We start from the raw sequence: 25309 nt of genomic DNA on the forward strand, positions 1-25309 counted from the left end.
GACTGTTATGTAAAATTTCAATACAGCCTTACAAACAACAAGGGTATAGTGTATTTGAAAATAGGGTACACAGCTTGGAAACTTACTCTGAATTTCTCTAAGGTGTTGAACTTTGCCATCAGCAAAAAGTATTTTTAGTAAACAGGCCCTGAATTTTCAGACAATGCAGATTTCATCAGGTTGGGTGTCTGATTTTTCCACTACAGAAAAACCTAAAGTAACTAGAATGCTTTATTTGTAAGTATAATTTATCTTTTGATTGCATGAAGTGGAATTCATAAGGCTGAATCATGCCCAGAAGTGAGAAGGGGAGATGTTGGCCCCCCATATTCTTTGCAGAAAGGCAGGGCAGCATTCCCCGAGGTAAACCCTGGCACACTGGCAGTAGGGACTGGCCAGCATGGCACCCACCCTCCCTGGAGCAGCCCCCAGAGCCCTCCCTTGGCTTAGACAGTTCTGCAAAGACAGGGGGAGTCATCTTGATGTGACTGGGCTCTGAAGAAGCCCATCCACCATTGCTGGAGGCTGGAGAGATCACCTCTCCTCGGTGCTGATGCCTGTGAGCTCTGAACCAGAGGCTGGTTCTCAGCCTGGGTTTTGGGGTGAGTAACAGCCAGGCTGGAATGTCTTCCTCAGTGTTTTCACACCACAGCATCCTGGGCAAGGTTCAGCCTTTACAGCAGTCAGCACGTAACGGGAATATGTTGCTAAGCTTGACTGTCACTAAGCTACTAACCTACATAGGCTGTCACCCATGTAGCTTTTGAAAAAACGAGAAACAAACTTCTTATGTTCACTGTTATTTTAATTTTCTTTCTTGGAAAAGCTCCGGGAAACTGATCTGACCTTGGAGAAGTTGGTGTGGCACTAATCTACCTTAGTACTGTGAACTGTAGGAACTTATTGAGCAGATTTGAAACTGAACGCACGGACTTTTAGTGGTTTACTTTATGTAAAGGTCTGTTCAGACACAGTCCTGTTGTCCTTGGTCCTCACTCCAGGTTCTTTTGCACCAGTGTAAATCGGGAGTAGTTCCACTGAAGCTGGGTCAGGTACAGACCATGAACAGAGCACCACAACCTGATGTCCCATGTCACCTGAGCCCTGAACCAGCGGAGTCATCATGAAAACAACACATTTATGCTGTTGTAAAAAATGATATGTGTAAGGAAGACAAAAGGGTTTGATCTCACAATATTCCTCTGGAGATCACAGAGAGCCAGGCTCAGAGAGTGAGCCCACCACACTGAGTGACATGGTTTTGTACAGGGGGAAGCCCTCACTGCGTAATTCACTATTGCTTCTTATAATAGGGACCAAATTTCTCTCCCATGTTATGCAAATGAATCCCCTCCTGAATGCAATGGGAGTTCCAGTCATTTTGCTGATAAAAACAAAGACTTAATGGGGTTATTTGGGACTTGGGGGAGGGGAAGAGGGGTTGTTTGTTTTTTCCCCTCCGAGAAAAAGTAATTTAACTGAAATGTGCGAGGCAGTGTTTAATTGCTTCCTGCCTTGTTTGTACATAGCAATTTGGCTGTTTATTGGTTGTCTTTGTTCAGATTTTTATTGTAACTTGTTTCTATATATGCAACCAAGCGTATGTTAAAGTTTAAATTTTGGTACAAAATAATGCACAATTTTATGTGCTCTAAAACTTTGTAAATATCTCGATGAACAATGTATGCTGTGCTAACTGTGAGCTTGGGACTGACACAACAATATTTTCATGCATATGTACCTGTGAATGGCTTGAAAAAATCAAAACATATATTGAGGATGGCCACGAGCCAAGAGTAAATGAGTGCCGTATGACTCATGCTTCTTTAATAATTCCTGAAAGAGGCATGAATAGTACATAAAATAGACAATAAAAATAATTTTCAGGACTACAAATATTTTTTATAACTTCAGATATTAAATACTATTTTAGAAAAAAAAAGATCAGTTGGTAAAAGAAAGCTTAAGTTTATTCTAGTGAATCATTGTCATAAAAATGTTCTTAACATAGATTTTTTTGTTTGATCTAATATCATTGAAATTCAGCTCTTTCAAGATTTAGAACACTTGAATTGCTCTTGCATTCTTATCACTCCTGTGATCTTTTAAAATTATGCACTTCAAGTCTTCTCCCTCATTAACAAAGAAATTCTGGTGTGTACACTCACATGATCCTAAATACCACATGCACTTGTGCATAATCTTTAAACAGTATTTCTTGAAAAATATTCTATTTGACTATCATCAAGTACCCCCATATGTGAACTTTACAATCCCTGGAAATCTGAACATAGTTTGTGTTTCTTCCTGAATTCCTTTTTTTTTTTTTATTGGAAAGTGACTTTTTCTAAGGCCAACCTTTCAAATCTGGCATCCAAATCTTCATTTTAATTCAGAAACCTGAATGAAATAGGCATGGTTTCCAGGTTTGTGGGTGAAAATACCCTCCCATAAAACACAACAGAAATGGAGGTTTTTTTCACATATTCTTGTACACAAAAAAACCAAAGCAAGACACTTCTAATACAGTATAGAACCGTGTTACTGTATGTAAGCATGGGAAACAAGAACAGCTCTGTTTTGAATGCTGAAGTCAAACTGGAAGAGTTCTGCTCTGGGTCACAGTTTACCTGCTTTCACAGACGGACAGGTTGCCACATGTGTTTTAACAGTTCAGATGATGCCACAACTTGAGTAAGGGACATGGCCAAGGTCACACAGCTTGTGGCAGAGCAGGGACACAATTTCCTGGTTAGCATCTTCCCAGCATCATCATCCACAGCCTGTGCACAGGTACATGTGCCAATGCCCACGGTGACCACGGTCTGTATTTCAGCTGTGACATCCCAACTCAATGCAAGCTTCAAAAATAACAGCATGCCACTGGGCTAATATTAGATATTTTCACCCATAGAAAATATTTTAACAAAAACATAGCTAAAGTGGAGTCAAGCAGCAGAGCAAGATAATTCCCCAAATGCAAGATAAAACGTGTCTGTCATTTCCACTACCTTGATTTTTAATTCCAAAACATTTAAAATTGGTTCTGCGTTCACTATGTTAGTAAAAGAAGAAAAACCCAAATGCAAGTAATTAGTTATGTACAGTAAATGACCCAAGAAATTAACTGGGGAAAACACTGCAGGACAAAGCAGGATTTTTGTGTGCATGAGCTTCAGTTCCTCTGGTGCATTTTGCATGTACCATGCATTTTTGGAGCCTGGTTGTTTGTCTGTTTTGCTTGCCCTGAGCTGAGATTTCTCCTTTCTCTCAGAAGATCAGTGAGTAAGCAGTGCAGCTCTCCCAGACGTTTCCAACACGTCTGCCATGAACGACGGCGCTGTTCTGTACCTGCCTCTGTGTTCTCTGCTGTTTTACTGAAAAGCTTTTAAAGCAACTGCAAAGAAGTTACAAACTTTTCTGGGCATGTTTCTGACTCGCTCTTCTGACAGCAAAAGATACCCATTTCACTGTTCCACTCCGGTGTATTGATCTATATATAAACTCTCATCTCTCTGAGCAAACTATTAACTTATTTTTTCATTCTGTCTTTAAATAAAAGCTTTGGGTTTTATTTGGGGCTTTTGTTTGTTTTGAAAACACACAAAAAAATCTTCATTTATGAGCTTCACTGTTCTCTTCCCCAGGCTGCTCTTCTCCTCCCCAGACTGCTTTTTTCAATCTCCCTCTTCAAACAAACACATCTTTTAGAAAAAGGATACAAAAGTGTTTCTATTTTGTTAAAGTGTTTCATTAATAAGCATTAATTAATTAGTCCTAATTAATCAGTAGGACTTCTTTTCTTGTCTGTGAGAGTAACATATTTTTATTCTGACTGTCCAGTTCATCTTTATTGTACCAAAAACAATCAGGTAGAATCATCCACTCTCTGCTCACACACACATTCAGTCACAGAAATAATAATAATAAATGGAGCAGCAAATTTTTATTAAAGAAATTTAAAGACAAATAGCCTTTAGTACCAGTAAATACACATGTTTTTCTTGACATGTCAAAATCACCGAATTTGGTGATGACAGCTTTTTTTTTTTTACTGAATCAATGTGATATTTTCAAAATAGATTCTTTCAAAATTTCAACCAAAGTTTATTTCCCAGGAAGGAAAAAGGCAATGCCAAAATTTTTTTTCTGGCCCTCTTTGTTATTACTTTCTTAAAATCCTGAAGCAAAATACTTCAAGTATGGATGCCTTAAGTGGTGATAAATAATTCTGTAAGAGTTGAAACACCCTCTGTAACAAACACCAACATCTGCCACTGCTGCTGATTTTAGTGGTACTTGGGAGTGCCCCTCACTTCTGAAAACTGGGCATTTTGCTGAAGCCCTTCATCACAGGAACATGGCTTCTGTTCCCCTCAGCCATGATCATTTCTGGACCACAGAAGATTCTTCCACCTACTTGGGGGTTCTTCACAAGAACCTGCATGGCCTTTGTCTTTTTAAAATATTTGAGGAAGGAAAATGTTGCTTTGGGGTTTTTTTTTCACTTATCTTCTCTTTTCCTGAAATGGTCACAGAAAGGAGCTAAATCAGAACTCAAACAGTGGAACACCCGATTCACACGGCTGCATGTGCTTTGAACCCAGCCACAGCAGAACAAGGATTTTTTTTTTTTTCAGGCTTTCTTCTGGGGCACACTTGCTTCTTTCCCCCTTGTGTGCCTTGTAGTTTGGTCCTGATCCCCTGCTCGCTCGTGGCTCCATCCTGATCCCTCTCTTCCTCACGTCTGAGTCACAAGAGCAACAACCCTGCCTGCTCCGACCTACTCAGTGCCTCAGCTGTTGAGGTAAAGCCCACGCTCCCAAGGGACTCACGTTTGAGTACAACCCCAGGATTGTCAGGGCTCTGGCTGGCAGTGCTGCCGAGGGGACAGTCTAAGGCTCTATTTTAATCTTCTGGAGCCCAGCCAAACACTGGAACGGAGCTGCCAGCACGAGGGGGGCCCTCCTGCTCACTGCGCCTGACCTCCCATCAGGAGAGGTGCTGGTGTGTTCCTTCTCAAACTACTAGGGCTCATTCATTGCGCCTGACCTCCCATCACGAGTGCTACCAGGGATCCAGATCCGACTACTGGGGCTTAACCCTGGCCCGGCTCCAGCACACGAGCCGCACGCCGCTTGTCTCCAGATGTAAGATGCACTGAGCGCAAATCCACACTCAGCTGCAAGCGCTGTTTCGGTACATTGTAAAGCAGCCACGGAGCGACGCCGGCTGCTTGTGCTGCCTTCAGAGAGCTGGACGCACCCCCGCACGCTTTTTCAGCTTTAGTTTGGGAGGATGCAAACCAGCATCTCATGTGTGTCTGTGGTCCCAGCCTGAGTCTGTGCCCTGGCGCTGGTTCTGCAGCTTGGCTCCAGATGCACAGTCCCGTCCCGAGTCACGCCGGCCCCACAGCCCATCGCCACAGGCAGTGACGAGAGACCTGACTGTGCCATGGGCCAAACCTCTACACAGCTGCAGAGCCGAGCCTGTCTCACCCTTTCCTGGATACCCGAGAAGGGAATTTTACCAAACCCTGGCACGCTGATGCCCAGTTTTGATGCTCAGCACTGCAGACCTCTGCTCCAGCACGGGCAGCAAAGCGCAGCAGCGCTGCCCGACTTACTCCTGCTTTGCCCGGGGCGCAGGACACCAGCCCGTCCTGCCTTATCATAAATCACCACATCGCCCTCTGTGCCACCGCGACACCCCTCGCAACACTTCATTTTCATTGAAAGAGAAATGTATTTTTACCAGCCTAGGTCAGTGTGTCCTCATCAACTTCAGTGACGCCGGCCAGGTCGGCTCTAAGAGCTGCACAGCTTTACACCAGATTTACACCTCGGCAGCCCGGAGCCTGTGATGCCGCTGCGGTGACCGAGCCTGCGGTGGGGGACAAAGCTTTGTCCTGAGGAGGCTCGGATGGGGCTCGGTACCGACACGGGCCGAGCCGCCCTTCACTGCCCCGATGCCCGCTGTGCCACAGCCCGGGGTCTGCTGTCCCTGGCGTGATACAGCACGGGGACTGTGTGGGGCCAGCCGGGAGGTCGCTGCCTGAACCACGGCCGGTGTGGGGGCAGTTCGAGGGTCGCTGCCCGAACGCCCCCGGTGTCCCCACACCGCCCCGCCGTGTCCCCTCACGCCGGCCCAACATGGCGCCCCGCGGCGCCCCCTGCCGGCCGGCGGCGGGCAATGGCGGTCCCGCGGGAGCGGCGCCGCCCTCAGGGGATCCCTCACAAACCGCACACGGGATCCCGGCCCCAGGGCGGGCCCCTGTCCCCGACATGCTGAGGTTTAACCCGCGTGGATCGCTGCCGCAGCAGGTGTTGGCCCTCGGGGCTCTGAGGTGAGCGCTGGCACCAGTGGGATGGGACAGCGGCCTTGGGTGTCACACACAGCGTCAAACACAGACATCACCGCCAGCCTTCAACTCTGTACAGTGGTCTCTGTGCCGCCCCGGGCTGAAAAAGGTTTTCCGATAAAAAGCGGCAAAAAAAAGTAGCACTCTAAAGTCGCTGGGAAACAACCGATGTGCGAAAACTTGCAGGCATTGCTCTCAGTGGATGAGTTTTGGCAGCTGTGTGTCACCCAGGCTCGGGAAGATGGTTAGCACAGGGATTCTTGGCAAAGCTAAACTCATAAAGATCGCTCTGTTTGAGTGATTGCATCACCGCAGGTTCCTGAGCGACTCCAAACTCAAGATGCATATTTTAAATCTCCCCTGCTGTTGCTGATAATTTGTTCCATATTTACCATATTACTTAGGATTTGCAAATGGGGAGGGTTTTTTTTTTAGAACGTAAATGTTAATTGAATTAGATGGCCGTAGCCACAGCAGGCCGAGCTCATCCCTGGCCCCTAATGCCATGGCAATCCGTGGGTTTAACATTCAGGGTGAATTCAGTGCTATTGACTTCCCCCCAACATTAATCCACGGAGCTGTGTAAACTCAAATTGGTCATGATTTCTGATTGTGCTGGCTTTAGGTCTCAAGGTTTTCAAAGGATGAGGCTGCTGAAATGTATTGCTTGTTCAAATTTATATTTGCATCGATACAAACAGTTCTGGATTTAGCCAAAGACCACAGTTCTTGTATCTGCGTCTTTCAAGGTAAGTCTTGGGTAACAATGTTGATAAAATAAAACGTTTAATGCAACAAGTTTTTAATAGCACATTTCCTCAGCTAGGGTTTTTATGGCAATGTTCTTCCTTAAAATCAATCTGCAAACTCCCGTAACATCAGAAAAAGGAGCAGCTCAAAAGGAAATTATCTCATGCACTGGTGTCTTACATCCTGCAGAGATTGCATCCGGTGTCCAGTATTGCATTGTTAAAATAATTTCATAAAATGACATTTAAGGTGCCATAGTTACCATTTATGGATGGAATATCCTTTACCATGTGATGATAGCTTTCACTTTGGATTAGATATGGAGTAAATAAGATCTGTGCTATTGAGATATACAAGCTGATGGGAGAGCCATTGTTTCTGGGACAGCTTTTAATTTAATTTTCAACCTGCTCTACATTATTTGCTAAATCAATTTACAAAAAAATCAGTTCAATCAATGTTGGGGAAAAGATATTTTAGTTTTGGCAACTAATTTTAAAAACAACCTGAAGATTCATTTCAGTGAGAGAGTACAACTGTGATGAGCCTCAGCTACCTGATTACAATCCAAGTAGACGATAATCTAGTTTTCAGTTTTCATGTTAAAAATCTCATTTAAAGTATGAATTTAATGTCTTTTCCTGGTATTTTTCTTGCTAGATGTCTCCTCGTTTTGTGGTTTAACCAATTATTTTAACTTCAGTTCTTTGCCAAATGACCAGATTTACTACATACAGATCCCAATCAATGCATATTGATGCAGGTAGTAAAGTATTTCATCCTGTTCTGGAAGTTAAGACTTCAGAAAGGTTCAAAAGGATTGGTAAGCGTTTATAAGCATGATTCAGGAGATGAAAACTATACCTTAGAACAAGATACTTAGGCAACCCTTTCTAGTTCACTTTACCAAAAGGTGACTAAGAGCTATTAGTTGACATCCTGTTCAGTTCATGAGGAGGGTATGGATCATAGAGGTGTCCTAACATGGACAAGGAATTTCCTTCTGAACCCCAGTGTCAGTGTACTGGAGCACTTTAGAGTGAAATAGGGATTACAGTTCACTTTTGGAGAAACTTGCTGAATATTGATTTGCCCTTTCCACTGTTCAATGTGAAATTGGTGTGGTAAGAACCAAGTCTCCCCATCCTGGTGTACATTGGTGGACACAATTTAGCCAGCGCTGCTGGTGTGACAGTTAGTATCTCCTGTGCTTTAATCCATACAGGAATTATTCTGGTCTACATTGTTAACCAGTCTGAATATCCAACATGTTAGCAACCACCGAAGTGAGGCAGTTTTAGCCTCCATGTGATGCTTTGCAGTTTATTTTTAGCTTCATATTCTGTGGACTTTCATAATACACAGCCTCTGCCCTTTTGTAATAAAAATCGACAGCCGTGGAAAAAATGTTTTAGTTGGGCTGCAGCTCTTCCTCTGTGGCTCTGTGTCCCTGTCCTGATGACCAGAGGCCTCTGGAGGTGCAGAGCACCCAGAGCTGTAGTGCACCAATACCTTCATGCTGCTGCCCCAGTTTGGGGCACGACAGGGTGCTCTGCTCAGTCAGGTTGTCATCTCTCAGCAGGGACACTTGCCCAGATGGTGACCTTGCTTCTGTGCAGTGCCCACCCAGGTGTGGGAGCATCTCCTCCAGCTCTCCATGCTAACTCTTCCCCAGTTTTTGGTTTGTTAACCCACTGAGACTCTGGAAAGGACATTGGAAAACTATTGGAAGTGTGATACTGACTTAAGCCTTCCAGCCTGACAAATACATAGGCTGGCAAAAAGACACAGATTGAAAGTTAACATACTGTGAAGCTTGTTTTGGTATGAATTGATGGAGGCAAGCAAAAACACATATAGAAACACCAAGGCTACAAAATAAATAAATTGGGACTTTTTGCATCCAATTCTATTGAAAACTGGAACACAACTTCATTCTTTGGAAGAAATGACAGATTCTGGAAGTCAAGTGGCTCCAACAGGAGTGTTGGTGCTGGGAGATGAGTAAGACCTGCCTTTTTGGATGTAGCTTGGCAGGAGTGAAAGCTGGCAGAGCTGAGCCAACAGTGAGCTCTTTAAAAATCCCATCCTTGCCCTTTGAGTTCTCTGGGTACTGTGTTCCCTCAGGCTGTGTGACTTTACGCAGCAACACACCTTTAAGTACTTCCGTGCTGGGTTTGAGTATTGGCTCGTGCTCTTCTTCAGTTGCCTGTGGGCAGGTTTATAAATTATGTGCTGAGGCTTATTTCATTTATGTGGTTTCTTGAAATATGCTTAAACTTAGGAGATATTTAGTGAGTATCTTTGTGTCTTTAAAAACATTCTGCTATAATGTTACTCCTATATTAGTTTTTGGGTTTTACAGAACCTCTCCAAAACCTCTTGACCAGCAGATCCACAGTAAAGGTCTGTTGGCCACAGAGCCCACTGTCCTGCTGCCATCATGTGCTGCTTGTCAAGGTGCTCCTTCTTCCCTGGTTCATCAACTGAACATTGTTGGCAACAGTGAGCAGTTAAGTAACTAAATGTCTATTCAAAGAGGGCCTGCCAAGTTATCAGTGCAGGCATATTTTTGTAAAGAAATATGCAGCTCAACTTGTGGTGGCCATTGAGAAGCTGAGCTGCAAAAACATCAACACCACAAGGACACAATATTTTTCTCCTGATTACAACACGCTCATTTATTTTGGAATTCTTATGCCAGCTGAGGACTCCAGGGCAGTGACAGTAGAAGAGTTGTCCAGATGCCAAGGAAAAGAGAGAACTGTATATGCACTCCTGTCCTGAAATGGTAGAGGGCAGGGAGAAAGGCTGGGTAATGATTTGAAAGAATGCATTCCCATAAACTTTCCAAGAGAATCCACAGATTGCTCCCACAACAGATACCTGCAATACCTTGAAAATATTTACAAAATCCAGATGATTGCTAAATTCCCTGGTCTTCCTATAGCCTTTGCAGAGATCTGCAGATTCAGAACAACCTTTCTATTAAGATTACGATTAAGATAAATGATTGCCTTTCAAATTAGCTGGGAAAGCCATCACATAATAAAGTGATTGTGATGGGAGCAATCCTGTGCTTAGGGCCAGAGAGATAGTGAGCTCTGACATCTGACCAGGGTGGCCAAGCAACAGACAAAGAGTAAACAAAACTATAATAGAGACTTTGTTTGGGGTTATGTGGAAAACTCAAATCACTGTGTCTTTCTATAGTATGTGTAGACAGGTTTTTTTTTTCCTCTTACTGTGGTACCGTTTCTGTGTGGAGACAGCCCCTCCAGCTCTCAGCATTATTTAAAACTTTTAAATTCTCTGGCAGTTCCCAGCACTAACTTTTTGAAAGAGACTGTGTTCATCAAAATGTAGGGAGCACAGTCTGTATAGCCTCATGCAGAGGCTGTGCAGAAGTTTCTCCTGGGTCATATCACAGAATCTGTTTTTAAGCCTTCTTTTAAAAGGGTTTTTTTCTGTTTTATCTGGGAAAAAAATGGAGCATAGGTGCTGAGGTACAGGTGTGCTGAGGCAAACCAGAAGATGGTTCTGTTTCATTCTCTACCTTCTCTCCTGCCATCTGCTACCTCAAAGGTTTAACTTATGTTATAAATTTTTCTGGGAGCAAGGATGCCTTTTTCTTACACATTTGCAGAACACCAAACATGGCTGGTCCACATGCAAGCTTTTAGGTATTACAATAAAATAAATAACAAGTCTTTCAAAGGATATCTTTTTTCTATACTCCCTTGATCATCATGGGTGTGGTGTTGTTTTATGGCTGGAGAACCAAGACATAGATGGTCTCCAGTCAAAAGTTATCAAGTATCCCCTAATTGTGGCTGTGCTTATTCAAACCACCTAAGAGCTGGTATTTCATTTATGTGTTCAAAGCCCAGTTCCAGTTGGTTTGCACTGCAGCTGTTGTGAATGCACACCCTGCTATGAATGGAGCCCAACTGGGGCTGCATAGCTTAAGTGTTGTTGAAAATGAGACATAGACATTAAGTGGCCATCTGTGGAAAGTTTTCAGTTGCTTTCATGCTACTGCACTGGGATTCGTGGCAGAAGCCAGGAGAGAATTCATTTTGCTGTGATGATGTTCACTTCCTGCAAGTGCTGCCTTTATCTTCCTGTAATCTTCTGCTTGGGTCTGATCATCTAATTACTGTAACAAATCAGGGGGTCCTGTTTCTGCAACAGTTTCCTTTCACTGAATATCCATTGTCAGGTGCACTTGCACCAGCACAGAGGTGTAAAAGAAGTCCATACGCTGACTGTAGAAAGAAGTGAGGGGAACAAATGGCACTTGCTCAAATAATGAAAAGCTGTAGCATGAAGTGTGAGAACAATTCAAAGCTGCTTTTCAAACAATAATGGCCCATGACAGAACATGGTCCAGTATCAAAAATGTGCTTCCTCCACACCAAGACAATTCAGTTTCATTCCTTTCTACATCACACTTTTGACTAAAGGTAGTTGAAGGTCCTCTATCCCCAGGGTGGGTATTTGCAAAGCAGAGACAAAATAATGAGAAGTATTACAAAGGCAACAATTATATTTCTAACTGATGAGTAACTTCCACTGTAATGAAATCAGAACATGCTATAATATCCATGAGGCCCTGTAGTCTATCCCTGCCAGCACGATACTCTACAAAAGACAGCAACTGCTCCTCTTCTTGGTTTTGCTGGTTTATGACCTTGGGCAAGCTGATTTGCTTACTTCCTTTTATGTTCTCAAGTTCTGTCTGTGCTATCTGTTGAGATGATCAAGAATGCACACCCTGACCTGCTGTTCAACACATGCCCAATGCCCACTGCAGAGGGATCCTGGTTACACTGCGCTGACATTCACCTGATAGGTTTCACTGGAAGAGCATGGTGGCAGAAGGACCTTGTAGGGGCATCCGTGGATGGCAGGGACAAGGAACTCTGCAGCCCTGAGATATTCCAGAGACACGTGGTTTTATTGCAAGGGTGGTGGGTAAAGAGGAGTGCTTTCAGCCACCAGCCTCGGCTGAAGGGAAGCCCCAAAGAGAGAGGGAAAGAGAGAGGGGGGTATGAGGTGAGGGAGGTAAAAAAGCTATGAGGGGTAAGGGAGGTAAGAAGAGTGCTGGGGTCAGGGCAGTAGGAGAGAGGGAGGGAGAAGAAGCAGAGGGAGAGAGCGGGCAAGAGAAGGGGCAAAGAGGAAGAGGAAAAAAGAACAAGAAGAGAAGAGAGCGAGGACCTTGTTCCAACACATTGTATCTCCTTTTGTGTTGAATATTCTAATTTACAGTGACCAACCAGTGCAAGATACAAAACCTACAAACTTTGCATGCAGCCTATGAGAACTACTAAATTACCATATCATCCTATATTCTAAACTCTAAAGACTACTCTTCTTATCTACTTTTTCCTTGATGCCTTGGCAGGGTGGAGACAGACTGCATTCTTGGGTTTTTTTTGTTTTCTGTCCTTCAACCTATCTCCAGTTAATCACCATCTTCCTGCCTGCCATGCCTACATCTCAAAGCTGGCCTTCATTTCTATTTCACTCACAGATTTTATATCTTCAGTATTTTTTTACCAGACAATCATATCCATAAGGATATGTCATGCCCCATCTTTTCCAATAGACCTGAAGGAACTGAACTCAACAGAATAATCACTGAGCAAACAATGACTACCCATAGCATGGTGCAGAAAAGGGACTGGTTTGTATGAAATCTGTTGGATTATCTTACCAATGGTTCAGATAAATCTTTTTACAACACTACAGCTGTCCTTATATACTACTGTATACCTGTTCTTGATGTTTTGAAAATTTTCAAAACAGCCTTTTCCAGCATTCTCAGTCCATTATTACAATAGCCTTATCTCCTTGTACAAAATGGCTTCTTTATCTAGCGAATTATTTAATTTAAACCAATCAAATCAAAGTCAACCTTCATTATGAGCAGCGGCACGTGGCACTGCAGGATTTTAAAGCACTGATAGGGATTTCAGAGCTCAGTTTTCAGTTCTATCATAGATTTGTGCAACCATCTCTTCAGTTCAGGTGGTGACTGGCTGCACCTCTGTCAGCAGTGAGCCATGCAGCCCAGGTGGAGAACAGTCAGGTTGTCCTGGGCCATGGGAGAGAGAATGAGATGGGCTCCTCTAGCCAATCAAACCTGCCTCTTGCCACTGGTTTGAGCTCATCAGGGTCCTACTGACTTGATAAACAGGACCTATGCCAGGACAGTGGTTCAGTGGCAGAAAGCAGTTCTGAGGAGTTTGTTCCTCTTGGACATTCATTGGCAGCATCCCTGCTCAGGGATGTGTACAAGCATGCACACTACCATCTGCTGCTTTTTCATCAGCTAGGCAAACAGGGATCTCAGGGAATCAAGAGGCTTGACTGCTCTTTGTTGCTGTCTTTTGAAAGGCTCTGTTGCCCATTAAAATGTATGTGAAGCTTTTCTGTCACTTCACAGGCTTCTTGAATTAAGCCACTTCCAATGTCAGGCTCTAGGCTGCAGGTTCAGGCTCTTACCTATAAAATTAAGTACCTTTTATCTTATCTGGTATAGCTGTTGAACTAATCAGAATAAACATTACACAATTTACATTTATCCTTCCAAGCTGAGAGATCATGCACCACTGGCATTGAAAAGGCTGAATGATTTGCCCCAGTCCATGCATCTGAATAAAATTGACAGCTATGAGATGGAAATTTTCAGCTCGTGTTTTAATTTGCTGCAGGAAAGATTTATCAGACAGAGGTGAAGTCTTTAACCCATTTTTGTCCTCCTGGGTCTCTCTATACACGCTACAGAGGGAAAGGAGGTGTCCCAAGCACTGATATTTTCAGGTGTCTCTTGCTCTCCCAATTACAACTGGGGTGTTAGGATAACTCATAGCTTGGTGCTGCTGAATGATCAGAAGTGTTGCAGGGCTGGTCGGGGATTGCTGCAGGGGAGGCAGGGTTCGGGGCAAAGGGAGGCCGGGCACCTCGAGGTACCACATCAGCTCTCAGGGAGCGGTCAGGGAGCAGAGCATCCATCAGGATGCTGCCGGCTGCAGCCCGAGCGGCTCCAGGAGCTGCTCAGAGCGACCGAGGCCGGGGAAGCGGGGCCGGGGGCTGGGGGACGGCAGAGCAGGGGATGGCAGGGCAGGGGGTGGCAGGGCAGGGGGTGGCAGGGCAGGGGGCAGGGGGATGTAGGGCCGGCAGGGCCGGGGGCTGAGCCGGGCCCGGCCCAGGGCTGCGCTCCACGCAGGGAGCCGGCGGTCCGCGGGCCTGGGGGCAGGGCGGCTGTCTATTTTTAGTGAGGGTTTTATAGAGTGGATCCCTGCGGTCTGGCTCCACACTGAAATATTGTCCTAGTCTCAATGACATAAACACAGGGCCAGCCTATGATCCTGGCGCCAGCTTCAGCTTAGGGAATGTGAATGAAAGTACCAGTGGGGTCCAAGCAAGAAGAAGAAAAAAATCCGACTGTAATTACAAATAAATCCCAAACCCTTTCGCTCTCATGGCTCACTTAGTGCTGCAAATAGCCTCTGATTCTCTACAAATAAGTCCCAGCTTAGTTACTGACAGATCTACCAAGAGGCAGTTAATGGAATAATGACTAAGGGAAGCTTAGGGTAATTTACAAACAGTTCCCGGTGTTGGAGGGTGATTGCCCCCACCTCGCCCCCCTGCCTGCTCCCTTCGGGTCCTGCAGCGGTAAGCACCGGGCAGGACCTAAGCCTAGGCACACCAGGGCCCTCTTCGGCTCATCAGGGAAGGCTGCTAGGTATTTATTTATTTATTTGTTTGTTCAAGAGATCTCACACAAGAATGATGATAGGCAAACTCCAATATCTGTCTCCCTAGGGAGAGCAGTTTAGGTTACGGTCTGCTGAGCAAGGTTATTCCTACTTTCTTTTTTGATGAGAAAACTGGAGAGACCTTAAGTGAAAGTGGCTTAAAAAGCCATCCCTGCCATGAGAGATGCTTTAAATGCAGCATTCTTCCTTTTGCTTCTTTTTTCTGTTACAAAGGCATCTCTCTTCTTTGAATCCTTTGTCTGAGCCTGTTTCAATATCTCGTATTTGAGTTAAAATGTTCATTGTTTTGACCGAAGTTAACCTTCATGTTCAAAGTAGAGAGAACTCATGAGGCACTTCCAGAGTGGCCAGTGCAATGCTCTTTTTAGTTTGATTTTGATCTTTTTGCAAATCAGAACAGGATCATGTATCTGGAACACTACTCTGTCAAGAATGGGAGAAATGGGAAGGGTGTTCCTCCATGGGAACAATTGCACATGCATAGATACACGTAAAGAGAACAAATAATAGTCAAAATATATGCCATTGTGTTTGGCATGTTATTGACTGCTGATGTGTTTATTATGAGAACAAGTACTTCAAAAGATGATGGGCACGTGCTAAGCAGCAAAGATCAGTTAAATGTCATTATTTCAGTAACACTCGAAAGAAAAGCATCCTGACCTATGCCTATGCAGGAAAGCCGTGCTTGTTAGTCCTGTGATGGGTTGTTTTTTTCTTCTGGTGCCATCCTCGTTCTTTCTGACTGTGTTCAAAGGAGGAGGATTACAGTTACTTGTTAATATTTTCTATTTAAAAGAAAACCATAAAGTCCTTATTCAGGCTTATCAGAGGAACTTCACCGTACATAAGCAAAGCTGTGCTGTAAGCAAAGCAGTAATTTGTGACTTCTCTGTGTGCTGTGGGGCTTTTTGTCTCATATTCCTGCTGTACCCTCCTATACCCCCTGTCAATTCTCTTTTAGAGACTGTGGATGCTGCTCAATACCCAAAAGCTTTTAACTCTATCCTGTAATTGATGTTTTGTCTAAACTGCAATAAAGAAAGGATATTTTTTTTAAAAAAAGGGGGGGGGAGGGGAACAACATATTTAATGAGGATGAGTAAACACACCCAAGATGTAACTGTAGATATAAAAAAAATAAAAGCAGCTGGGGGGCTTCTGAGACATTGTTTGTCTTGAAAGTGATGAGAAGAGGCACCATCAAAAGACTTGTTTTACTACAGTCATGCCTCATTATGGGCAAGGAGAGTGTGGGGAAGGGGAGGGGTGGGGGTTCCCTACGTGACCAGGTTGCCAGAAGAGAGAACCGAACTCGTTTGCATGGCCTAATTAATCCCTGAACCCAGTCAAAGCCTGAGTCAGAGGGAGAGAGCAAATGTCAGATCTGTGTCTGGGAAGCCTAGATTCATTATTTTACTCGCCTGGGTCCCTTTGCCTTCAGATGCAAAGACTTGAAACTCCCAAGCCAAAGAAACACATCCCAGAGATTCCTACTGAACATTGGCAGGTTTGGAATCAGTCTCAGACACAAATGTCTGTTTCTATATCTGAATTAATCCCATACCCCCCTGACTGTGCCTGTTTCATCATTTGTGAGAGAAAGGAGAAATCATTCCATGTGCCACTAAAGGTACAAGTTTCTTTGAGAAGTCTCCTCTTGAACACAGATCTTTTCACAGCCAGCCCAGCCACTGTGGGTTTGGATCTTGGGACATTTTATAGTGGCTGCAGAGATAATGCTATGCACACAACTCTGCCTGATCATCGTGATCTCCTTCTTTTTGAAGAGATCAGATTCCCTGAAGGGATAAAGCATAAGAAGCTGGAAAGGAGTGATAATACAAAATGCTGGGGAACGACATGCAGTTTAATCTTTTTCTAGTTGATAAAGCTTCTTCATCCTTGCACATTTTCTAGCCAGAGCAAATTTAAAGACTTTCTAATAAAGCAGTGGTTCTGAATTTAGGGGACCTTCTGCTGCTGCATTAATTCTTGAGGCAAAACCCTAGCCAGGAGTTGTTCTATATACAGGCTAAATTCTGCTCTTTTATTACACTGTACCCAGGATACTTCTTGTGAGCATAAAGTGCAGCCACTCTACATTTAGTCCAGGATTTCTGAGTCAGATATATTTGGGATCCTGTTCCCTCTGGCTCTCAGATCAGGATTAGACCCTGCCTCTTGGACTTTGTACTTCCACAAAACCCATGAGTCTCTTGGAACATTTTATACCAGAATGTGAGGCAACATTTACTGTGTGCAGGGGACCTGGGGGCTCAGAACTATGTAGATAGAAGCACTTTTTAAATAAGTTTTAGTTTTCCTTCATTCATAACCAAAGGGCTAAATATGATGTAATTGGATTTATTTTTTCCTCTTCACCCCCACTGGAGCCAGGAAAATGAAGTAGTTGAGAGAAAAGGGGTTGTCATTTTCAGTCAAGCAGTCATTCATCACGCAGCATTAGACAATTAGCAATAAAACATTTGAAGGGCTCCATTGGTGCTAAAAAAGCGAGGGGGTCTTTTTAAATATCAGAGGTAAGAAATGTTATATATCAGGGTTATTCAGTAACTGGCATCAATGAATCACTCCCATGAACACACGGCTTGATTGGAGGGCTGCTGTATTTTGAATTCATTGAATCTTTGTCCCTCAGTTGTCTTCAGTTTTTTATTAAAAAGGAATAGTAAAAACTTGGTTTATCTCAATAGATGTTTATCTTAATGACCAGGCTGACTAAAATTAATAAATACATTCCTGCCTGCCATGTGTGTATATATGTAATATATGCTGCCACAGGGAGTTTGTTTGGATAAACAAAGTTGCCTGTGCGGAAATTCAAATCCCCTTCAGGAGCCATTGCTTGTAAATGTAAGTGTCATTTTTTACCTAGAAAATGCCTTGGTTTCTGTTTCATCTTTTCCAATTCTCTCACTGGCCTCCCTGTCCGTAATGAATTGGTCTGCACACTGGGAGACGTTGGTCTCTTCTTTTGACTGCTGAGATGTTAGGATTTGGCACAAAAAGTAGGGAGTTTAGGTGGGGTAGAGGAGGGGGAGGATTTAGAAGAACTTTGGATTTCCTCTACTGCAAACCTTTTGCATAAATAAATAAATAAATAAAACCAATTCCTCCAAGTGGGGCTGTAGCCAAGAAAACTCTGTTCTGAGAGATTCAGATTTATGGCAGAAGACACTGCTGAGAGAAAAAGCAAGAAACACAGACAGTGGAGTTCCACCTCCCATGATATATAGAGCCAAGGGAGGTATAAATACCCGTCACTTCCCGGACCCTCTTTTAAAAAAAAGACAAACACCCAGGATCCTGTCTCTGGCTGGCTTGCAGCAAGGCGCCCTCATAAAAGCTAAGATAAACAGTTTATCAGCAGATGAATGCACAAGCTCTGGTCTAAAGACAAAAGTCTATACCTTAGGAAAAATGCAGAAGCAAGAGGAGAGTGGGCTGAGAATCAAGGAGGCACAGTGTTTTAGGAGGAAGAATGACATGTAATGAGAAAAATACAACAATTCTTTAAGGACATTCATTTAAGGCAATGGATAGATCTATGTGTAGCTGTACTTAAAAGACTAAAAAATAACTTTTTTTTGTGAGGTCTCCTTTTATGTTGTTGTTTTTTTCTTAATTGTTTTAATGCATTAGTCATCTAAGGATTTACTCCACTATAAAACATTCATCCCAGAGCTTAGTTTCAAAATATATTATTTATATATTATTTATCACTGTAGATACAGATTGTTGACCAAATGTATCCTTCTGTGTCTCCATTCAAGGTAGAACTTTGCTCTCTCAAAATATGTTTTACCTTCCAAGGTTTTTGACTCAAAACTGTTTTCCATCAGAGCAGTTGATCACCTGCTAACGCTGTAATCTTCAGCACAGTCCTCATTCTGTGTGTCAGGAAAGGGGCAGGGAAATTGATGAGGTACCTTCCTCATGAGGGAAGAGGGACAAAGCACCACATTTCATAGATCCAGCAGAATCTCCCTGAATCTTTCCACACTAAAAAATGTAGTTTCAAATTAGTAGAATGGTGATTTTTCTACCTCTGGTACATGGATTCCTGGGAAGGTCATACATGACCCTTGATAGCTCATATTGTAGATTTGTCATCTGATATATCTGGACTATGCAAAATGGCTGTGCATCTCCTTTCGAATTTCTTTAGGGATTCAGTATTTCTTAAAAACGGTAGAAAAGGAATTCCTTACAAAATTTATACAGGTGTATAAAGGAGGAGGAAACTAGCATCTTGCTAGGACCTAAGACTAAAATTGAAGTGATTTTAATTCAGCTGTCTGCTCTTTCAAACACAGGTTTCCTCTACAATTTTAGTAAAACAGGAAACTCTTCCCTCTGCATTGTTCCATTGATACTGGTAGCATCTAATCAAACTCTCCAACACTTCCATGAAAGACGCAAGGATTAGCATTTCTGCTCTATAGATAATGAAAGGCAGAGCTATGAAATGTGCTGCTCAAAGCCATAGGAGAAATTTGCATGACACCTGAGCAGAGAACTCATTTGGTTATGCTGTTGGGTTTTCCCTTCCTTTTCTTAACAATTGCTTCATGTCAATGTATTTTTTTAAAACAAGAAGCAAAAGGCAATGAGAGCATGATTGAAATAATTTTTAAGTATAAAGGGAAGCAAGAATATTTTTAAGGAAGCCTCCGCTCTTAAGGAAGGCACAGCTTTGCCAATCACACCTGGCTTAGTTCTTCATGCCAGTTTTGCAGTGTTTTATTACTGTCTCTGAGATTCCCTCTGTGTTTTAGAGTCGTGCATGCATCATGCCTAAGACCCCTGCTTGCAGACCAGGCTGATTTGACACCATGGGCTGAATTCAGAGGGATGTCCCTGAGCCCTGGATTGGGTGAAGTAGGTCAGGCCATTTTCTGTCAGTAGATTTAACAGGAAACAAATCTATTCTGAATTGTTTCTGTGCATCCTCACTGCTGTGGACTGAAGTCAGCTGCTTACATAATGTGTTTTCAGAGCTGTGCCTCCAGAGCCGTGCAGGCTGCATTCCTCTTCTCTCCTCATCAGCAACGTGACCCTGAAGAAGTGGCATCTTACTCTAGCCCACACTGGCTTCCTGTGTGCCTTGAAGGTTGTATTTGCTTTGTCTACTGAAAAAACACATTTTTACTACCGACAGCACTCCAGAACCAATAAAGCTGAAGCAAAGGGAGTTGTTCTACTCTGCTTTATGCATCATTGCCAGTAGAACGACCCGCTAAGGCCTCTGTGAGCTGCTGGCCCCTCTCCCTGTCCCAGCAAGGGCTGGCATCATACACAGACCCTGGATCACGCCCTTTACCTTCAGGTTTCATTTACTGCTGCTTTCAGCAAGCCTTGGAATAAACCAGCTTCTTTTCTCTCTGACCCAGAGGCCTCTGGCAGAGCTACTGGCAGCTCTTCCCCAGTCCTTCTGTCAGCCATCCCACCAAGAAATTCTTGGGCCACAAGTGACTTCTGTCACTTTTGCATCCCTCGAGCTTTCACGACCTCTCCAGGAGCCCAGTGCACCTGAGGCAAGGCAGATACCCCCCCTTGAGGAATTACTGAGCCCCAACCTGCTCCGCTCAGAACAGATGTGGGGCTTAAAGAGGGACAGAGAGGCTTAAAGACCCTCATTCCAGAAACATTTCTTCATACAGGTAACTCAGGTTGAGGAGGAAAAGGTCTTGTCTTCCAGTCCTTGCTTAGGGTCACAGTTTTGAATGTGGAATCTTAAACATCTGGCATGGAATAGATGGAACACAGGCCTTATCAGCTTTGCTGTTTAGACTTAAGAGACTAGTAGTTAAAGAATTGGTTTCAAGTACTAGATGAGTAAAACTGAATTTATTATTAAAAAAAAATACAAGCCAGTAGATGTAACTTCTGAATTTTTGCTTCTGTTGTGTTTCTGAGGTGTGGCTTCTCATTTATATCCAGGGCCAAGTTTTATGGCAAATTTCAGCAATTAAGGTTTATCAGGGTCTGGGTGAAGGTAGAGACCTCAACTTGCAGGTGAAAAAAAATTGTAATAAAATTCCAGCAGATCTTTGACTGACATTGTAGCAGCATCACTTTGAGGCTCTTTCACAGTGTTGACCTTAGGTCAGCTTTCCCTCTTTCTCATGTAATTTTTTTAAGTTATGTATTATTTATAAAATGCCCTATATGTCCCAGAATAAAGCAAAGTTAAGGATTATTTTAAATTGAAAATTGGGAGTGAAAATAGTTGAAAAAATATAATTTTTATAAAAAACACTCAATCTTGGTAATTTGATCTATGTATTACTTTCATAATGAACCTAAATTTGAAGGTTAAGATTTAAACAAATGTATAAATAATTTAGGTGAAATGGCTTAGCTTCAGTCCCATTAAACTTAGGCTCCTAAGTGCCTAAATAGCCTGCAGGAATGGGATTCAAGCACTTCAGGAAATTTTACTCAAACCGTAATAGAGCCTTAGAGCCATACTGCCTGCCACGCCGTGTAAGTGCTCTTTGCGAGACAGTAATTCTGCCATGGAAGTGGCATTTAGTATCAAATTTTAAATTGTTTTACGTGTTTGCCATTGAGGCACTTTCCGTCTTTCCTGTACGGACTGAGGGCATAACTGGAAATTGCGTTTCTGATGAAGAAGTCTTAGCCAACTCCCTAGAAAATCGCTAAGCAAGTGCTCCGGAGAGAGCGGCGGGGCCGGGCGGTCTCCCGGAGCATCCGCCATGGGAGCCGAGCTCCAGGGCTCGTCTCGGGGGACCGCAGGTCCGTACTCGGGGTCCCACCCGGCCGTAACCCCCGAGGTGAGCGCGGAGTCCTCGGGAGCCGCCTCCTCCCACCCGCAGCACCGCCGGTGCTCTGCCCGCGCTCACACGCGCGGCGCGGGAGGCTCTTCCCCAATTTCTCCGGCGCCGAGGGCATCCCGCCGCTCCGCGCTGTGCCGGTGTCCCCCGGCCCGCGGGCGGGCAGCCCCCGGCCCGGCGCGGCGCCGCCAGCAGAGGGCTCGCTCCGCCCGGGAAGGCGCCCGGCGGCGCCGCGGGCACAGCGTCCGCAGCGGCCCCGCGGGCGGGCAGCGCGCCCCGCGCCCATGTGCGCTCCCGGGCAGGCGGCGCCGCGCAGGACGGGCCGGGAGGGCGCGGGCGGCCCGCCGAGCGCCGGCAGAGCCGCTGCCCTCCGCGGGCGGCCGGGCCGCGCTCCTGCGCCGGGCGGGCGGGAGAGGCCGAGCTCCGCGCCCACGGGGAGAGCGCCGGGGCGAGCCCGGAGCCGGCGGCCCGAGGAGCGGGCGCCCGGCCGGGCGGAGCTGCCGGCGGCTGCCCCGGGCAGGGCAGCATCTCCCGGGGCGCGGCGGCTCGCGTGAGCGGCGGCGTGCGGAGGGCGGGGGGAGGCGGCGGCTCCCGCCTCAGCCTTCCCCAGCAGAGGGTGCCTGCCGGTGGGAAGGGGGAAGCCGCGCTCTCCTGGACTTTTGTGGGAGTGGGGGTTGTGTTGTGTGTGTGTGGGTTTTTTTTAAGGGGGGTGGGGTGGGTTAGGAGAGAGTCTGTGGTTTCCATGGAGATGAAGCTGAAAGTGCAGGAAATTTAAAGGCTTTGGGTCCTTGCAAAGCAGACAAACTGGTGCCAACGTGCGTGGCTGCTGTTGCTGCTGAGGAGCTGCTTTGCAAACGGCGGAGAGGAGCGGGGAGGAAGAATCGGCAGCAACTTCTTCCACACGCACGGGCAGACAACGAGGAGCGGCAGCAGCAAACAGGATTCGCAACAAAAAGAGGCATCTCCCGTTGCCGGGAAGGGCGAGAAGAAGCAGCAGCAACAGAATTTTGGAGCGGCTCCACCAGGAGAAATTTTATAGAGAAGCCTGCAAGAGAGAGTGTTTGCAGGGGGCTTGTTCTCTGGGCTTATCAGGGGGCTGTCTTTGCTGCTGGTGCGGCGAGTGGAGGTGATCCCCCTCAAAGACGAGCTATTTTGGATATCCTCGTACAAGTTTTCTGATGTATTTGCTTGCACCTTCTTCCCTTGCTGTTTGGTGAATCCAGCCCCCCTTTCCCTCCCCCCCCCCTCCCCCCCACCGGTCTCCCAAGGATGGATCATTCCCAGTGCCTTGTGACTTTATACGCCTTGGTGGTTCTGCTGGGTCTCCGGCTAGAGCAGGGCGCCTGCCAGCACTATCTGCACATCCGACCGGCTCCCAGCGACAACTTGCCCTTGGTGGATCTAATCGAGCACCCGGACCCTATCTTTGACCCCAAGGAGAAGGATCTTAACGAGACCTTGCTAAGGAACCTCATGGGCGGACACTTCGACCCAAACTTTATGGCTGTTTCCTTGCCCGAGGACCGGCTCGGAGTGGACGATCTAGCTGAGCTGGACTTGCTGCTCAGGCAGAGACCCTCGGGAGCGATGCCCAGCGAAATCAAAGGGCTGGAGTTCTACGACGGGCTGCAGCCGGGCAAGAAGCACAGGCTGAGCAAGAAGCTGCGCAGAAAGCTGCAGATGTGGCTTTGGTCCCAGACCTTCTGCCCGGTCCTATACACGTGGAACGATCTCGGCAGCCGCTTTTGGCCCCGGTATGTCAAAGTGGGCAGCTGCTACAGTAAAAGGTCTTGTTCAGTCCCCGAAGGCATGGTTTGCAAACCTGCCAAGTCCGTGCATTTAACGATCCTGAGGTGGAGGTGCCAGCGCCGGGGCGGGCAGAGATGCACATGGATACCCATCCAGTACCCCATCATTTCGGAGTGTAAGTGCTCCTGCTAGGGCTGGCACTTCCCTTCGCGCCCCTTCTCCAGCGGACTCACGTGGACCTTTGCTGCAACAGAAATAAAAGACATTTGCTTTCTGGTTAACGTTGTAATGCACTGTAACGTGTAGGAGAATGTATATTGTGTGTATATATGGCACCGGTTTAATATACTATTAAAAGGTCAGTATTATACGTGAAATAATCAGCGTCTACTGTATTTTCAAGACTATTACCCTGATCGTTCCTAATGTATCTTTTTTTTTTTTTTTTTTTTTTTTTTTTTTTGTATTTATATTCCAGAGAGAAGTTGCTTCGCTTTGGCGAAGTAGGTTTTTTGTTTTGTTTTTTTTAATAAAATGGTTAAAAATACAAACCGAGCTTTTTGATAAGAAAACGTTTAAAGCTATTTTCCATTATTCGGAAAGCGTGTGTGTGAGGGTTTTTTTTTTTTTTTCTTTTTCCTTACGGACTTTAGATTTAAAATAAGAATGAATAAACGCCTAGAGCACAATGTTATTGTAAATAGAGAGAACAGTTTGAATGACTTAATCCTATGTAAATGAAGAGTATCTGCTATTTATTCTTTATATCCTTGTAGTAAAAGTGCAGTGCAGAATTAAAGTCAACCACTAAAACACGAGCCGTTTGGATTCTGTTTGCTTTTTGGTTTGGCCGCCGTCGGGGGGGCTTTCTTCTCTCTCCTCCTCGTTTTCCACGCTCAGCAGGGCGCTTCGTGGTGGCAGGGGGAGGTGGGAACCTGCTCACGGCTCTGTTAGAGCGGCCGTGCCGCACCTACGCGGCCGGAGCTCGGCGGGCGCTGGCCGGGGGCGGCCGGCGGAGGGTCCGCCCGCTCCGCGCTGCGCCGTCCCCCGCCGAGCCGCTCCCGCGGCCGCGCAGCCCCGGCGAGCGCGGCGGCAGCGCGCTCGGGGATTTTTCTTTTAACCGCTTGACATTTCATTTACAACGGGACACGTGTCTTTCACACCTACCATTGTGGTGGGACGCTGCTGAAACTTGACCCCTGGGCTTTGGGGGGTTTCAGCACAGACACGTTATTAGCCTGATCCTGTGACAGCCCAGCACACCGCCCGGCCCGGTTAACTCTTTGGGCTCCCGCCAGCGCCGGGCCATCGCCACCCTGACGGGCTGCCCGGGGCTGCGGGGCTCGGGGACTGCACCCCTCCCTCGAGCCTCCTCCGTCCGAGGCAGCCCGGGAGCACCGTGCCCCGCAGCCCGGGAGCAGCGGGCTGTGCCGCCCGTGCTGCCGCGGTGAGCCCGAGCCCCGCCGCCGCCCGCTCCCGGCCCGCCCCCCGGGGCCGCCCCCGCCCGCTCCCCGCTGCCGTCGGTGCTGCGGAACCGGGCCCGGCCCGCTCCTGTCCGGCAACAGCCCCGCGGCTCCGTCAGGACCCGGCCCAATTAGCGACCTGTTTGACTTTTACGTGCTGGGAGAGCCGACGGTTTGTATCTCGTAGATACCAACTGCGAAAACAAACTCTCCACGTGTTCTTCAAAGGCTGCCTGACAGTGCAGAAAACCTTTTCCTTATTTATCTTGGAGCCAAAAAAACTTTTTTTTTTTTTTTTTAATTTCTCCTCCAAAACTCGGAGGGAATCTATGCTAATCGTTTTAAACGCCGGGGTCTTTCATTAAGACGAGC

General features: G+C 45.8%; 1 protein-coding gene across 1 annotated transcript; it reads left to right on the forward strand.

Moving 5' to 3' along the window:
* The first annotated feature begins 22445 nt into the window (after positions 1-22445).
* Positions 22446-24292, forward strand: NOG (noggin). The gene has a single exon (XM_066331829.1). The coding sequence runs from the start codon at positions 22995-22997 to the stop codon at positions 23664-23666; it is 672 nt and encodes a 223-aa protein (XP_066187926.1). The 5' UTR covers positions 22446-22994; the 3' UTR covers positions 23667-24292.
* The last annotated feature ends 1017 nt before the right edge of the window (positions 24293-25309 follow it).

The sequence above is a fragment of the Sylvia atricapilla genome, chromosome 18 (genome assembly GCF_009819655.1).
Source record: "Sylvia atricapilla isolate bSylAtr1 chromosome 18, bSylAtr1.pri, whole genome shotgun sequence".
Lineage (NCBI taxonomy): Eukaryota > Metazoa > Chordata > Aves > Passeriformes > Sylviidae > Sylvia > Sylvia atricapilla.

Excerpts from the sequence above, each read along its gene's own strand:
- NOG (XM_066331829.1), top strand. The coding sequence starts at position 22,995 with ATGGATCATTCCCAGTGCCTTGTGACTTTATACGCCTTGGTGGTTCTG.